The sequence below is a fragment of the Lemur catta genome, chromosome 5 (genome assembly GCF_020740605.2).
Source record: "Lemur catta isolate mLemCat1 chromosome 5, mLemCat1.pri, whole genome shotgun sequence".
NCBI classification, from domain to species: domain Eukaryota; kingdom Metazoa; phylum Chordata; class Mammalia; order Primates; family Lemuridae; genus Lemur; species Lemur catta.
In genome coordinates this window covers 58,687,489-58,703,924 of record NC_059132.1, presented here as the reverse complement: position 1 = coordinate 58,703,924, position 16,436 = coordinate 58,687,489, and the positions used below count along the sequence as shown (strand labels likewise).

The following is a 16,436-nucleotide window of genomic DNA, read 5'->3' as shown; positions in this document are numbered from 1 at the left end:
GGACTAACATCATTTCTCCTCAATAGGTTTCATTATTTGAAACAGAAGCAAGCAGGAATTATTTTAAAATAGTTTATTTAAAAGATATGAAGCACCTTTTTCCTCAAAATAAAAAGGGTTTGAAAAGAGGCAATGAACAATTAACTGCTCTAAGTCTTTATAAAATTTCTTTATGGAATAATTATATCCTGGATTCACATAGTTAAAAGTAGCAATTTCAAATATATACCCACATAATCTTTCTTCCCCAAATAGTAAAAATATCTATAACTGGTAATTGAGATAGTTTTGATTTAATTTCTCTGCATATTATTTTTAATAATCTCTACACATTATACATAATCTATATTTTACATCAATTACACATTTAATTTTAGGTCTACATTTGATTAACAAAAACATAAATAATTAAATAATAATTGTTATAAACCCCCATTATTCCATAATAATGGAAGAAACTACTGGCATAGGCAATCCAGAAGTTATTCAAATCATATATCTAATCTAAAGGTAAGATCTAGAGAGATTTCCTTACATGTCTTACAAAAGCTAACATTGTTTATATTTTCTGGGCCTACAGCACCTAGACTAGTGGTCCTATATTCTGCTGCATGCAAGCTAGACAAGAATTAAAAACTGACTATGAATTTCTAAAGTGGGGACAATCAACAGTAGATAAAATTAATGCAAATATATATAAGTAATACAAGTATATAAAAGTAATACACTACATTAGCAAAAAATTTTTCACATTCAAATAATTGCTTTCTTAATTCTCCCTTTTTAACTATTCTCAAATAAGAAACCAAAATTAGGTGTGCATAACAAAGCTTAAAATTCTTGTATCAGGATTGTTATTTTGTACGGAAGAATACTGTCATAAGGCCAAACACAAACTGCTAACGGACTAAAATTTAAAAGGTATTAGATATTCAATATCAGGTAGGAAAAGTCAACACCTGATTTTTTTGATATTTTAGGACATTGTCTTAAAGGTTATTATTTTTTTTTTTTTGGTGGGGTGCCCGAGGCCAGGGCCAGGCTGATGGCCCCAGACTATTTTTTTAAGGCTATCTTCTTAGCTGGGCATGGTGGTTAGTGTACCAGTAATAAGATATACTGACATCATAACCCCCTGACATGACACATTCAAAAGGACAGAAAAACACTTCTGTGCTCTTCCTGCCAAAAATATATAACCTCATTCTAATCATGAGAAAACAGACAAACCCAGGTTGAGGGACATTTTACAAAATAACGAATCATTTTCTTCAGAAGTGTCAAGGTAACGTTGTCTTCAGAAGAAATAATATTTTCTTTACAAATAGCAAGGTCACGGAAGAAAAACTGAGGAACTCTCACAGATTGGAGCAGACTAAGGGGACACTACAACTAAATGTAAGTTTGGACTCTAGATTGGATCCTGGAACAGAAAAAGTTAATGGGAAAACTGGTAAAATTAAAGTAAGATATATAGTTTAGATAATAGTACTGCACTAATGTTCATTTCCTGATTTATTAACTAAAATTATGTAAGATATTAATATTAGGGGAAACTGAGTGAAGGGTACACATGAACTCTGTGAATTCTATTTTCGCAAAGTCTCAACTTAAAAAAAAATTTTTAAAGTTTTAAAAAGTGATATCCATAGTTATCTAGGCAATTATAATAGTCATTGTTTTGCTTTAAAATCATTGTTATGCTAAAATATCCTTTAGTCTCTGAAACTAGAATACATATCTCCAAAACACTTAACTCTGAAAAACTGAATCAATAAAATACATTACAAATCTCATTACCTGTAATTTTATAGCCATAAGCAGCTAGCTGTCCAGCCATATATTCTCCATCTGAATTATTATGAGAACAACCCCATGTTCGTATCCAAATTTTCTGTATGCCTGGAATTGTGCTGTTAAACAATCAATTTTTTAAAAAGTAAGTCTCATTGATTTTTAGAATAAAAAACACTAGATGATTTCAGGGCATATCTCTCACACACACACACACACACACACACGCACACGCACACATGAACTCACTGCAATCAACTGACAAGCTATCCATTAAATGCACCAACTTAATTCAAAATCTGTTGTTACATCAAAACTCTAAAAATCAAGATAAAATAACCACAAAATTTTAAGACTCTCTACATAAAAAAAAAAAACCTTTTTCTCTGAATTATATTTTAAATTCATACTACTAACTTGCTATCACTAAGTTCAACTCCTAGAAAGGTATGTACAAATAAAAATAGCCAAGAAAATGCTTCTAGCAGCAATAGCAAATAAGGAAAAATTATGCATATTTGTTCACAGACTCGTATATACTAGTTACAATCTTTACTTTAAAACAGATATGTAATAAATAACAATCAACATTAAAAACTGTCACCCTAAAGCATTATTATTGAAAGTACTCTATAAAAATAGAGTTGTAAAAAAAGTAACATTTTTAGGAAAAAAAAACAAACTTTCAACTTGGATTGATCTAATAATTTGTAAGTAAACAGAATTTACCTTAAGGGCATGCTCAGGACAAATTTGATAAACATCAGTCATTAAACTATAAGCAAACTTAAATTCAGAGATTGTAAAGGCTTAATATTCCAAACAAAATAAGTATATTAAAACTTTTCAACAATTTACTAGATAAACACAGGCTTATTAACACTATGCAACTACATAATCCTTTCTAGTTACCCTGTATTAGAATTTCACTGACTAGAGACCTGCCAAAATAGCATAAGTAGGGCAATAACTTCTTGTGCCCAAAGCCTTTAGGTATTTGTACCTAATTTGTACCTTTAGGTATTTGTACCTACTTGTACAAATCCATAGGTATTTGTAAATTTGCTAAGAAAAAATCAAATGTCCAAAACAATGTCTCATAAGAATCACAAATTCCAGCCAGGTGTGGTGGCTCACATCTGTAATCCCAGCACTTTTCAAGGCTGAGGTAGGAGGATCACTGGAGGCTCAGGAGTTCGAGACCAGCCTGGGCAATATAGTGAGACCCCATCTCCACAAAAACTTTAAAAAGTTAACCAGGCATGGTGGCCCACACCTGAAGTCCTAGCTACACAGCAGACTGAGGCGGGAGGATTGCTTGAGCCCAGGAGTCTAAGGTTTCAGTGAGCTGTAATTGTGCCACTGCTCTCTCACCTGGGCAACAGCCCAAGACCCTGTCTCAAAAAAAATAAATAAATCACAACTTCCAATAAAAATTTGGAAGTAACACAATTACATACCAACTACAGTTATATCAAAGAGATTTCTATTGTCCTAGGCCCTGTCTGCAAGGAACATCTAATTTGACCTCTTTTTCTTTTTTAACTAATTACCTTGCCAAATTTAAAAACATTAAAAAAAAAAAAGGTTGGGTAGCCCTAATCTAAAAATTCGAAATCCAAATACCCTAAAAATCCAAAACTTTTTGAGAACCAAAGTGATACTCAGAAGAAATGCTCGTTGGAGGGTTTTGGATTTTCAGATTAGGGATGCTCAACTGGTAAGTACATAATGCAATTATTCCAAACCTCAAAAAAATCCAAGATCCAAAACACTTCTGGTCACAAGCATTTCAGTTAAGGGATACTCAGCCTGTACTTCCTGTCAAAAGTTCAAAGATTCTAAAAAAGAGATATTATGTGTACTCCTGGAATGAAACTGAATATAATTTCAAGAAAAAAAGCTTACCTATCACTCGGGGGTCTGTTCTCCTCTTGCAAATAGTTTTGGGTATTTCGCCTTCGTACCTTTGGAACAACATGCTTTCTTGCAAAATGCCTATCTTGTGGCTTTGAATCTTCCTGTGACACGATATCTTCTATGTCATCCAGCAGTGTATCACAGGATGCAGAAGGCATCTTCTCTATCACATAAAGAAGTTGTAAATAACAAGCTTTATGAAAATCTGCTTAACATACCATCACCTATGAAATATTCTCACCAAAGTTGAATCTAATCAAGCCTTTAGATCTAGCTTCGAGTTTACAGAAAATGCAGGAGATGAAGAAACACAAGGAAACAATCAGACAAGCCCTATTCATAGTGGGATTCCAAGGTTCAACAGGAACTACTTCAAAAACTTAGTATCATGGAAGTAAAAAAGGAGAACTGTTCAAGATTAAAGAAAACTCAAAAGCCTAACAACTAAATGCAATTTATGTTCTTGATTGGATCTCTGTTCATTTCACTATAAGACATTTTGGGAATAACTAGGAAGATCAGAATATGAACTGGATATTAGATAATATGAGAATATTATTATAAATCATTAGATATTAAATACTATCTTTATGGTCAAAAAAAATTTTTTTAAGATGCATATTGATTTCAAAGTAAAATGTCATTATGACAATAATCTACTTTAAAACACCTCAGAAAAAATAGAGTAAGACACACAGAAAAACATTTACAACTTTCAAATCTAGAAAATAGGTCTGCTGATATTCAACACCCTATTCTACTAGTCCGGATGTTCAAAAACAATTTTTTTTTTTTTTTTTTTTTGAGACAGAGTCTCTCTCTGCTGCCCAGGGCTGTACTGCAGCATCATCATCATAGCTCACTGCACCCTCAAACTCCTGGACTCAAGCCATCCTCGCATCTCAGCCCCCCAAGTAGCTAGGACTACAGATGCACACCATCAAGCCTAGTCAATTTTTTTTTTTTATTTTTTGTAGAGACAGGGTCTAGATATATTGCTCAGGCTGGTCTCAAGTCCCTGGCCTCAAGCAATCCTCCCACCTTGGCCTCCCAAAGTGCTAGGATTATAGGTATAAGCCACCAAGCCCAGCCCAAAATTCTTATAATTCAAAAAAGAAAATGTGAACACAGCTTCCAGGAAGATAAAGTAGACATACTTTTCCCTATCCCTTCAGCAAAATACAACTAAACTAAACTGAACATCATTTTTAAAACAAATATAAGACGACCTTCAAAGGTGGAGAGAAGGCGGCAGATGGCTAGGGACCTCGGGACCCAAGGAACATCACAGTGAGTTCCTTGGGTTTTCTTTTGCCTCCTGTAACCCAGACTTGGAACTGAAAAGGCCAGCAATGCAGAAATGCCAACAGATGCAGAAAATAAAAGCCCCCAACAAAAGCCTGCTTTCGCATCAAATAACTAGAAAAAGGCAGCTTAGGAAGACAGAAAACTTATAAATAATAACCATTCTACTATAGCCAAACACACAGGCAGGCAAGCCACAACAACCAAGTAGGGAGCCTTGACTTCCACCCTGTCATGAAGCACCCAACACACCCCACCAGAGTAGAATCAGAGAAGCCAAGGGGGGACCCTGGACATTCAAACCAACCAACCAACCAGTAACAAAGATCCACAGGGTCAGTGGAGACCAAACTTATATACAAGTTTAAAATAATTCCTATCAAAATCCCGAAAAGACTTTTTTGGGGACGCAGCTAAGACTATTCTAAAACTTATATGGAAAGGTAAAGAAACTAATATATCCCAAACAATTTTGAAAAGAAAAAGAGTAAAGTAAGAGGAATTGTTCTACCTGATTTTAAGGCTTATTAGACAGCTATAGTAATCGAGACTGTGGTATTGGTGGAGGGACAGAAACACAGATGAAGAAAACAGAACAGAGAACCCAGAAACAGACCCACACAAATATGGCCAATTGATTTTTCACAAAAGTGCACAAGCAATTCAATGGAGGAAAGACAGCCTTTTCAACAGTTACTGCTAGAGCAATTGGATTATTTATGGGTCAGAAAAACAAACCTTGACCTAAGTCTCATATTTCATACAAAAATTAATTCAAAATGGATCACAGACTTAAGTGTAACACATAAAATTATAAAATTTTTAGAAAAAAAAAAATCACAGGAGAAAAATCTTCTGGACCTAGAGCTAGGTAAAGAATTCCTAGACTTGATACCAAAACACAATCTATAAAAATACAAACTGATAAACTGAATGTCAAAATGTATAACCTTTGCTTTGATAAAGACCCTTTGAGAGGATGAAAAGTCAAGTTACAGAGTGGGAGAAAATACAAAGGACTAGTATCTAGAACTCAAAACACAACAGTAAAAAAAGAAACTCAATCAGAAAATGGACATAAGACATGAAAAGACATTTCAAGAAGATATACAGAAGGCAAATAAGCACACAGAAAGAGATTTAACATGAGCCACCCCAGAAATGGAAACTGAAAGTACAATGAGATATCACTACACACCATTAGAATGGCTACAATTAAAAATAGTGAAAACGTGAAACACCAGCAAGGATGCAACGAAACTGGATCATTCATATGGTCCCACGGGAACATAAAATGGTACAGCTACTACAGAAAATAGTCTGACATTTTATTAAAACACTGATCATGCAACTATAATGCAATCTGGCAATTGTATCCCTGGGTATTTATCCAAGAGAAATAAAGACTTATATTAACACATAAATCTGTCCATGAATGTTTATAGCAGCTTTCTTTGTAACAGTCAAAATCTAGAAACAACCCAGATACCCTTCAAAGGGTGAATGGTTAAACCAAGTGTGGTACATACACACCATGGAGCACTACTCAGCAATAAAGAGGAACGTACTATTGATACATGCATCAACCTGGGTGGATCTCCAGAGAATTATGCGGAGTAAAGTCAATCCTAAAAGGTTACACACAGTGTGATTACATTTGTATAACATATTTAGAATGATGAAATTATGGAAAGGGAGAACAGGTTGCCAGAGATTAAAAAGAGGATGGGGTGAGAGGAAAATGGGTATGATTATAAAAGAACAATATGAGGGGTCCTTGTGGTGACAGAAATGTTCTGTATCCTGATTATATCAATGTCAACATCCTGACTGTGACACTGTATTGTATTATATATAGTTTTGCAAGATGTTACCATTGATAGAGCTGGGTAAAGTGTACAAGGATCTCTGCATAATTTTTACAACTGCATGTGAATCTGTAATTGTTAAAATAAAATAATTAAGAAAAAACACTATCTAGGATAAAAAGACAAAGAAAATATACTGCTGGAGTACACTTAATGATAGTACTACTACCACTACTGTATCCAGACACAAAGCAAGTCCTTTACAGGGTCATCTCATCAACCATTCACAAGAACTCCATGAGGTAGGTAGTATTATTATCCTCACTTTAAAGATGAGCACACTGAAACGCAGAGTAGCAATCTTGCCCAAAGAAGCAAAACGAGGATTCCAAGCCAGATGAGTCCAAGCCCATATGCTGCACAGTACTCTACTGCCTACCTAATGTGTGTCTACTGAATGACCACTGTTCCTCTTCCGAGTCACCTGAACAGTGTTAAGGATCTTATATTCTTTCAGTTGGCCTCAAGCCTTTCTGATGAACTTTCCTTCTCTTCACTTAGTAGATTTCCATCTTTCCATTGACATCATTCCATTAACAGAGTGGTTTCTAGCCAGGCTCCTTTACTCTGTAATGCATTCTTTACAACCATGACAAATTATGTGCTGCGAATCAGAAAACCTGTGTTCAAATCTCAGCTGGCTTTATGTTGTAAGCAAAAGGATTAGAAATAACCCAAAAGTCAATCAATGGAGGACTTGTTAACATGCATAACACGTGGTCATGGTGGGATTATCAATGACAGACTTCCCCTTCCCTAGACACAGGAAGGGGCACATGACTCAAGCCTGCCAGAGTAACCCATCCTCTTGGCCACAATGATCCGTTCAGAGTGGGTCATGACAAGCTCAGCCAATCAGAAACACTGTGAGGACTTCTATGCCAAAGCTAACAGAAGAGATGGCTTCTCTTTTCACTGAAGTGGCTAAGTTGGCAGGATGTCAAATTGGGGATTCCAGGGGCCATCTTGCGTGCCACAGGGAGGAAGCCTACCTAAGGCATGCGGCCGAATAAGAGGCTAGAAAGATAAAGAGCCCTACAGACATTGTTGGAGCACCTGGATCCAACCAATGCCTGAAGACAGATGCAGCCCTGCTCTGCCCAGTCACGCGAGCCGGTACAGCCCCTCTGTGGCTTAAATCAGTACGAGCTGGGTTTTCTGTTCTTGCAAACGAGAGCCCTGGCCAACTCAGCAATTGAGGTAAGGCAAAATGAAGCATGGTAGTCTTTCCCAAACTGGTGCTATTTACCTGAAATATGGACTACCTGAAAAAATGATTCTGTAGTCAAATAAATTTAGGAAATTCTGCCTTTTTCTAGATTCACATTGCACATTATTAAAGACTGAGAAGAACTACAGTAAAGAAACCTTAAACTCATTTAGGAATTTTCTAAAAATCCATTTTTCACAAATCTCCTCTGAGGAAAGACGGGATGGAAAACAGAAGGCCTGAATAACAAAGACCCTCAAATCCCCTCTTATGTCCTGCACAGATGGATGACTTCATTCTTTTTACCAGAAACTGGTTCTTTGTCCATATCCTGCCTTCCATTCTGTTAATGAATGAACTGTCCATCTCCCTAAGAGAAATCCTTCTACTCTGACCAACTCAAGCACAGAATTCCAGCAATGTTCCCGCTTCCTGCATCATCACTACCTCTCTACTTAATCATTGCCATCTAAAAATAGCTATTTCTCCCATTTAAGACATAAAAACAAAAGCAAACACCCCTCTCAACCCCATTTCCTCCTGTTATTATCTCTACCACATTTCTTTCCTTTAAATAAAAGCTCCTTGCAAGAGCTGTCTACACGTACAGTCTCCAGTGTCCCCTCCCATTCTCTCCCAGGCTTCCACCCACGTTACTCCACCAAAATCGACTGTTGTCAGTCCAGTGACTTCCAATTCTATACACAACAAATCAATTCTCAGTCATCTTACCAGACCCCATCTGCAGCATGTGACACTATCAACCCCTTCCCTCATCAAGGCATTTTCTTCATTGCCTTCCAGGAAGCCATACTCTCCTAGTTCTCCTCCTTCCACATTAGCCACTTCTCAAGTCTCCTTTGCTTATTCCTCCTCCTCTCTCCAACATTAACATTCCCCCCTGGCTCTGTTACAGGACTCGTCTCTTCTCTAGTTTCAGGCACTCCCTAGCTGACCTCATCCAGTCCCACGGCCTCAAAACACTACCCATATGTTTACATAATCAGCCCCACTCCTCCCCTGAACCTTAGACTCATATGTCTAACTGCCGATTCGATACCCTGGCTTGAATGTCTAGTAATTATTTCAAACTTAAAAAGTCAAAACAATCTTCCTCTGATAGGAACTTCTTAAAAAAAAAAAAAAAAAAAAAGTCAAAACTGAATTCCTAGGCCAGGAGCGGTGGCTCACGCCTATAATCCTAGCACTCTGGGAGGCCAAGGCAGGCGGATCGTTTGAGCTCAGGAGTTCGAGACCAGCCTGAGCAACAGCGAGACGCCATCTCTACTAAAAAAATAGGAAGAAATTATCTGGACAACTAAAAATATATAGAAAAAATTAGCCAGGCATGGTGGCGCATGCCTGTAGTCCCAGCTACTCGGGAGGCTGAAGCAGAAGGATTCCTTAAGCCCAGGAGTTTGAGGTTGCTTTGAGCTAGGCTGACAGCATGGCACTCTAGCCCAGGCAACAGAGTGAGACTGTGTCTCAAAATAAATAAAAATTAAAAAAAAAAAACAAAAAAAACTGAATTCCTGATTCTCTCACAAATTTCCCATTTCATTTAAAGGCAATCCCAACCTTCTACCTCTACGGTCCCTAACCCCCAGGCTGCAGACCAGTACCAGGCTGTGGCCTGTTAGGAACCAGGCCACACAGCAGAAGGTGAGGGCCGCACAGCAGAAGATAAGCAGCAGGTGAGTAAGCAAAGCTTCATCTGTATTTGCAGCTGCTCCCCATCACTTGCATCACTGCCTGAGCTCCACCTCCTGTCAGATCAGCAGTGGCATTAGATTCTCACAGGAGCACGAACCCTACTGTAAACTGCACATGCGAGGGATCTAGCTTGCACGCTCTTTATGAGAATCTAATGCCTGGTGATCTGAGGTGGAGCTGAGGCAGTGATACTAGCACTGGGAAGCAGCTGCACAGACAGATTATCACTAGCAGAGAGGTTTGAATGCACAATAAATGTAATGCACTTGAATCATCCTGAAACTATCCTCCCACCCCACCTTTCCCCCATCTGTGGAAAAATTGTCTTCCATGAAACCAGTTCCTTGTGCCAAAAAGGTTGGGGACTAATGTTCTACCTGCTAAGGCCAAAAATCCTGGCATCATCCCTGACTCCTCTCTTTCCTTCACCCTAAATTCAATCCATCAACAAAAGCCTGTTGGCTCTATCATCCAAATATATTCAGAATCTGTATGTGACCACACCCACTATTATATTCTTGGTCCAAACCAACGTCAACTCTTCCTTGGATTATTGCAATATGTAGTCTCTCTGCTTCAACTTTCATTCCCCAAAAGCACTTTCAGCACAGAAGTCAGGGATCCCTGTAAAATCCAAGTTCATCTCAAGCTTCTGATCAAACCCTTCCAGTGGTATTCAAGATCAGAGTAAAAAGACAAGCTAAGCATAGTGGCTAGTGCCTATAGTCCTAGCCACTTGGGAGGCAGAGGCAGGAGGATTGCTTGAGCCCAGGAGTTCCAGACTGCAGTGAGCTGTGATTATGCCACCTGGGCAACCGAGCAAGACACCAGCTCTTTAAAACAACAACAAAAAAGTCAAAATTGCTACAAAGATCTGCAAGGACATCAACAATTCTGTTACCTCTCTGACTTCATTTCCTACGACTCTCCCATCTCTCCCCATTCAGTCACACAGGCTTCCTTGTTATTTCTACTCGCCAGGCACTCATTTCACAGTCTTATTCTTGCCTGGAATGCTCTTATTCAAGACACCTGAATGACTCACTCACTCAAGCCCTTCAGGACTTTGCTTAAATGTCAGGAGAGGACTTTCTGAGCAACCCCCACCTCACTCCCCCACACACTTCCTATTCCCCTTCCCTGCCTGTTTTTTAGCTACAGCACTTTATCACCTGCTTACATATTTATTTGTTTTTCATTTTTTACTGTTTATCTCTTTCTACTAAAACATGTACCCCATGAGGGTAAAAGTTTGTGTGTGCTTTGTTTACTGCTTTATCCCAGGTGCCTAGAAGTATGTCTAGCATATTGCAGGTTCTCAAAAAATACTTTTTAATATAGCTGGGCATGGTGGCGCACACCTGTAGTCCCAGCTACTCAGGAGGCTAAGGCAGGATTGCTTAAGCCCAGGAGTTTGAGGCTACAGTAAGCTGTGATCGCACCATGCCACTCCTGTCTAGGTGACAAAGTGACACCCTGTCTCTAAAAATAAACATTTTTTAATGTACGTTACACAGTCTAACAAGATATGGATATAGATACTCTGAAGACGCCAAATTAGTTTGACTCAGGGGCCTTCACACTTGCTATGCCCCCGGATATTTGTATTAATATGTCTTGCTGTCCACTTATGCACTCAGATAACGCCTCCTCAGAGAGGCCTTTCCTAATCACCCTATCTAAAATAACCACGTTGCCCAAGCATGTTTCATTTTTCTTCATAGCACTTACCTGACGCCATATATATTACTGCATGTGCCTTTCTCATTACAATGTAAGTTCCACAAGCACAAAGACATAATCTCTTTTTCAGTACTATCTCTACAACACCTGTGATGATGCCTAACACATAGCAGACACAGTATTTACTGACTATATGAATGAATACAATGCTTAAGTTGAATTTAGTCTCCCTATAACATAGGAGGAAATTCTTACATTGGGTGGGGAGTTGAAGTAAATGCCTAACCCCTAGCATTTCTTCTATCACTATTATTCTATCAAATAATTAAGTGAGATAGGCTAAGACTAGGTAATCTTTGAATGTTCTAAGGAACTACTGAAGAATTATGAATAACTGAATGACATTAAAAGCCATTTTTTTAATTACACAATTTTTACATCCCATACCCAATTGTGTATGGATCCACCGAAGACAAATAGAATGGAAGAAGAGGCATGAAAGGAGTCCACTGCAGTAAACATACCCTATCACTACAGAGTTAGGAAAGTAGAGAAGGTTGCTAAGCTCTTCTTTATTTTACAGAACTGAAGTCCAGAGAAGCAAAAGGATGTGTACACTGATAGAGATAGAATTAGAACCTAGGCCTCTTCTCAATACCATGCTCTTCTCACTACAGTCCTGCCTCACTGGCAAAGCACAAACAATGCAAGAGTCTAATATGAAACAAAGAAGTAAACACATCCCCGAAAACAATGGGCAAAGGAAAAACAGGCAATTCACTTAAGAAATACAAATAGCCAATAAAAATAGGAAAGAATGCTCAACCACAGTAATAGCAAACATTGAAATGAATTATTTTTCAACTACCTCACTGATAAAAGACTGACAAAAACCCTACTGTTAGCTGAAACCATGATAAAACTGGTATGCCCTTTCTGGAGGGCAATCTGGCAATACGTATCAAACTTTAACACATGTATATCCTTTGACCCAACAGTTCCATTTCTAGAAATTCACTCTTGGGAGACAAAGGAGACAAATGTAATGCAGAGGTTCCTAAACTTAGCTGCATATCATAAACACCTAAACAATCTCACTCATCACTATTAATAAAGTTTTTACTTCGAACACATTGGCAGAGGGAATTATTTAGCTTTCAGAAATATTTAAATAAGTTATAAAAAGGGAAGTTTGAAAATAAAAGGAAAGCAAGATAGTTAAATGGAGCAAAAGGATCACATAAAATGTTTTCTCAAAAGTAGAGAAAATCAAGTTTGATAAAGGGAATAAAAATAGTAAAAAAGGAAACATTGAAAATGTTATCAGAGAGGATGCAATATCCTAGAGTAGTGGTTACTTACATAGGTGAGTTATCAGGGGAGCTTCTATAATATCAAATCCCCAGGTTCCATTCTGAATTAGAATCTCCAAGGGTAGAACTGCGGCATGTGAACTCAGAAACTGCCCAGGTAATTCCACTAAACATCCCTGATTAAGAACCACTATTCTGGCTGGGTACAGTGGCTCATGCCGGTAATCCCAGCACTTTGGGAGGCTGAGGTGGGAGGCTTCCTTGAGGCCAGGAGTTTGCGACCAGCCTGGGCAACATAGCAAGCCCCCATCTCTACAAAATGTTTAAAAAATAAGCTGGGCGTGGTGGTGTGTGCCTGTAGTTCTAGCTACTCAGGAGGCTGAGGTGGGAAGATCCCTTGAGCTTAGGAGTTTGAGGTTGCAGTGAGCTTGATGACACCACTGCACTCTAGCCCAGGCAACAGGGCAAGACCCTGTCTCAAAAAAACAAAACAAAAAAGAACCACTATTCTCCCACAGCAGTAGTTCTCAATTTTGAACATCCATTCTATTAACCTGAGGCACTTTTGAAAATTGCCAACACCTGAGCCCTAGGCCAGCTGACTCAATCTCTCATAATGGATCCTGCGCATCAACATTTGTCAAAAAACTTTGCAGTAATTCTCATGTGTATAGCCACAGTTGCAAACCAACGTCCTAGATTAATGGTTTTCACAGTGTGGTTCCTACACCAGCAAGACTAGGCACATCATAGGGAACTTGTTAGAAATGAAAATTCTTGGGCCTCACTCCAGATGTCCTGAATCAGATATTTTGAGTAAAGCCCAGCAATCTTTAACAAGCCCTACACGTGATTCTGATATCTGTTGAAGTTTGATAATCACTGTCCCAGAGTTATTCTTTCATAAAAATCACCCAGAATGCATGTCAAAAAATATATTACCTGGTCAGCTGATTTTCAACAAGCATGACAAGACAATTCAATGGGGAAAAAGTAGTCTTTTCAACGAACCATGCTGGAACAACTGGATAGCCATATGCAAAGAATGAAGCTGGAGCCTCATTTCACATCATATACAAAAACTAACTCAAATGGATCATACACCTAAATATAACAGCTAACACTATGAAACTCTTAGGGAAAAAAACAGGTGTACATCTTCCTGACATTACATTAGGCACTGGTTTCTTAGTTAAGACACCAAAAGCACAAGCAACAAAAGAAAAAATAGTTTAGACTTCAACAAAATTAAACATTACATGCTTCAAAAGACACCATCAAGAAAGTGAAAAGACAACCTATACAATGGAAGGAAATATTGGCAAATCATATATCTGGTAAGGGTCTTGTATCTGAATATATAAAGAACCCCTACAACTCATTAATAAAAAGACAACCCAATTTAAAATATGGGAAAAGGATTTGAATAGACATGTCTCCAAAAAAGATACAAAGATGGCTGATAAGCACATGAACAGATGACAACATCATTAGCCATAAGGGAAATGCAAAACAAAAGTACAATGATATACCACTTCACACCCACAGGAATGGCTAGAATCAGAAAGACAAGCATGTGGATTAGATTACCCAGAGGGAAAGAAAAAGAGAAGAGAGTTGGGAAAGAGTATAAGACCAAGCCTTGAGGAACTCCAAATTTAACTAGCAAGTAAAGGAGAACCAGCCTAAAATGGAGACCAAGCCACAGCCACCAGAGAAGGAAAAATATCAGTGGGCCAGAAAAGGCAAAGGAAGAAGGCGGCATGTCAAGAGGTGGACATGGTCAGGGCTGCTGAATGAAAATGAAAGGCTAAGTAAAATAAACAAAAATGTCTCTTGGACATAGTGGTATGGAAATCATAGAGTTTCCATGAAATGATGGTGGCAAATGGCTAAGAAACTGGGCTACCCTTCTGCATAGTCTCATGTATAACATGCCACTCAAACATAAAATGTTTAAAATAAGTTAGCACTTTGATTACCTACAATTAGTCTAAAGTCCTCCTGAAAGATGATTCTGGAAAACAAAAATTGTTTAGGAAAAGCAAGCATCCCACAAGTTCACAAAACCACTACAAGGACTCTTTAAAACTACCTAAAAGGAATTGGACTCCACAAAAAACCACTTTATACAGGAGAGTTGATGATGTTCCATAATACTTCTAACTTCTTACTGATTACAACAGGTGTGTTGACATTTGCCAAGACTGTGATCCAGTGTCTACCCTTAGTAATAAATACGTCCAGCACTACAACGTCTGCATAGTGCGAGTAACCAACTACAAAACAAGAATAAGGCAATAAGGTAGGTATCCACATCACCTTCCACCCGAAAGACACGTGTCATCCCGAGATTCAGGTTTGATGAGTAAAGGAGAAAGAAAAGTGAAAAAGCAAGACACCTGCTCCTCTGGCCAACTTCAGTTTAAAATCTTACTATGATACTGCTCTGTGAAAGTTAAAAAAACTACGAAAGCCTTTTCGTATCCACACATTCACTAACGTAGAAAGTGGGAGAACAAATGAAGTTATATCTGACAATAAGGAAGGAAAGCGATGTAAGGCTGGTCTCACCCCTCCTCTCTCTAATGGAAAAAGCAGCAGCCCACGAGACCTGCCAAAAACAATGCCTGCCTCCAGCCTTCCAAGCGGGACTTTAAATACTCCTAGCAACCCGGCAGCACCTGAGGCCGACGACCCTGTCTTCACTCTGGCAGCCCCATCTGCCTCCCAATTCCCCTATCCCAGCTGGCAAGTCCCCCTTTCACTAGGAAACAAATTAGCCAAAAGCCCAAGAAAACTGGAACTACAGAAACACGCCTTCGCCATAAAAGGAGCTCTGGCCACACTCTGCCCTACACTGACCCATCGCCACTCTTACCCAGCAGTCGGAAAGTAAAAATCAGCCCAAAGTGAGAGAATCAACACGCCACTTACCGGAAACTGCAGACTTTAGATGGAGCGCGCCATGACACGTCCGTCCCGCCACGTTTATATACGCATGCTCGGCGACGGTGGCCCGAAGAGGTCAAATTGCCTCATTGCTGAAAGCGCGAGTTCTGGTTTAACCTAATTTAGTAATGATTACACTTCGGTTCCTTTGGTTGCCAGAGCGAAAATAACACCCCCAAGTCCTCGGGTTCTTAGAATTGCATGATAGCTAACTTCTGCTGGGCTCGTATTATGTATCTGGCAATGTGCTAAGCACTTTTCATAAACATCTCACAATTTATTTACTATTATTGTTCCCAGTTTACAAAAGAGGAAACTGGGAGTTTAAGTACTTCTATAAATTACTAGTGGTGACTGCCACCTGAGCTGAATCTGATTTTGTCCGACTTCCAAAGAACCTGCTCTTTTCACTACATTTTACTAGCTTCCTCAAACTTTTGTGAAAAGAGGTTTTATTCATATAAGAGAGTAGAAAAGGATACAATAAGAACAGTTGGTAGATTAAACTTAAAGATCATTTAGCATCAGGAAGGTTTTTTGGTTTTTGTTTCGTAATGCTTATGCTTCACATGTTATCTCACTTCATTATTCATTACCCAAGAACTATATTTGACCATCTGTTTACCAGAATAACATCATCCCTTTAAAAAGTGAAGGTAACAGGCCATGAACAGGAGT

The 16,436-nt window shown here is 38.5% G+C and overlaps 1 protein-coding gene across 3 annotated transcripts in view; it reads right to left on the bottom strand.

Moving 5' to 3' along the window:
* Positions 1–15,795, bottom strand: part of CDKAL1 (CDK5 regulatory subunit associated protein 1 like 1) — a 584,442-nt gene extending 568,647 nt beyond the window's left edge. Inside the window, exons 1-3 of one of the 3 annotated variants that reach the window (XM_045551876.1) lie at positions 15,744–15,795; positions 3,703–3,877; positions 1,801–1,913 (exon numbers count right to left, since the gene is read on the bottom strand). In XM_045551876.1, the coding sequence (XP_045407832.1) occupies positions 1,801–1,913; positions 3,703–3,872 (283 nt within the window). In that variant the 5' untranslated portion in view covers positions 3,873–3,877; positions 15,744–15,795. Of the gene's footprint in view, positions 1–1,800; positions 1,914–3,702; positions 3,878–15,743 lie in introns of those variants that run through there. The other 2 variants (XM_045551874.1, XM_045551875.1) reach the window with 2 other exon arrangements.
* Between the last annotated feature and the right edge of the window lie 641 nt (positions 15,796–16,436).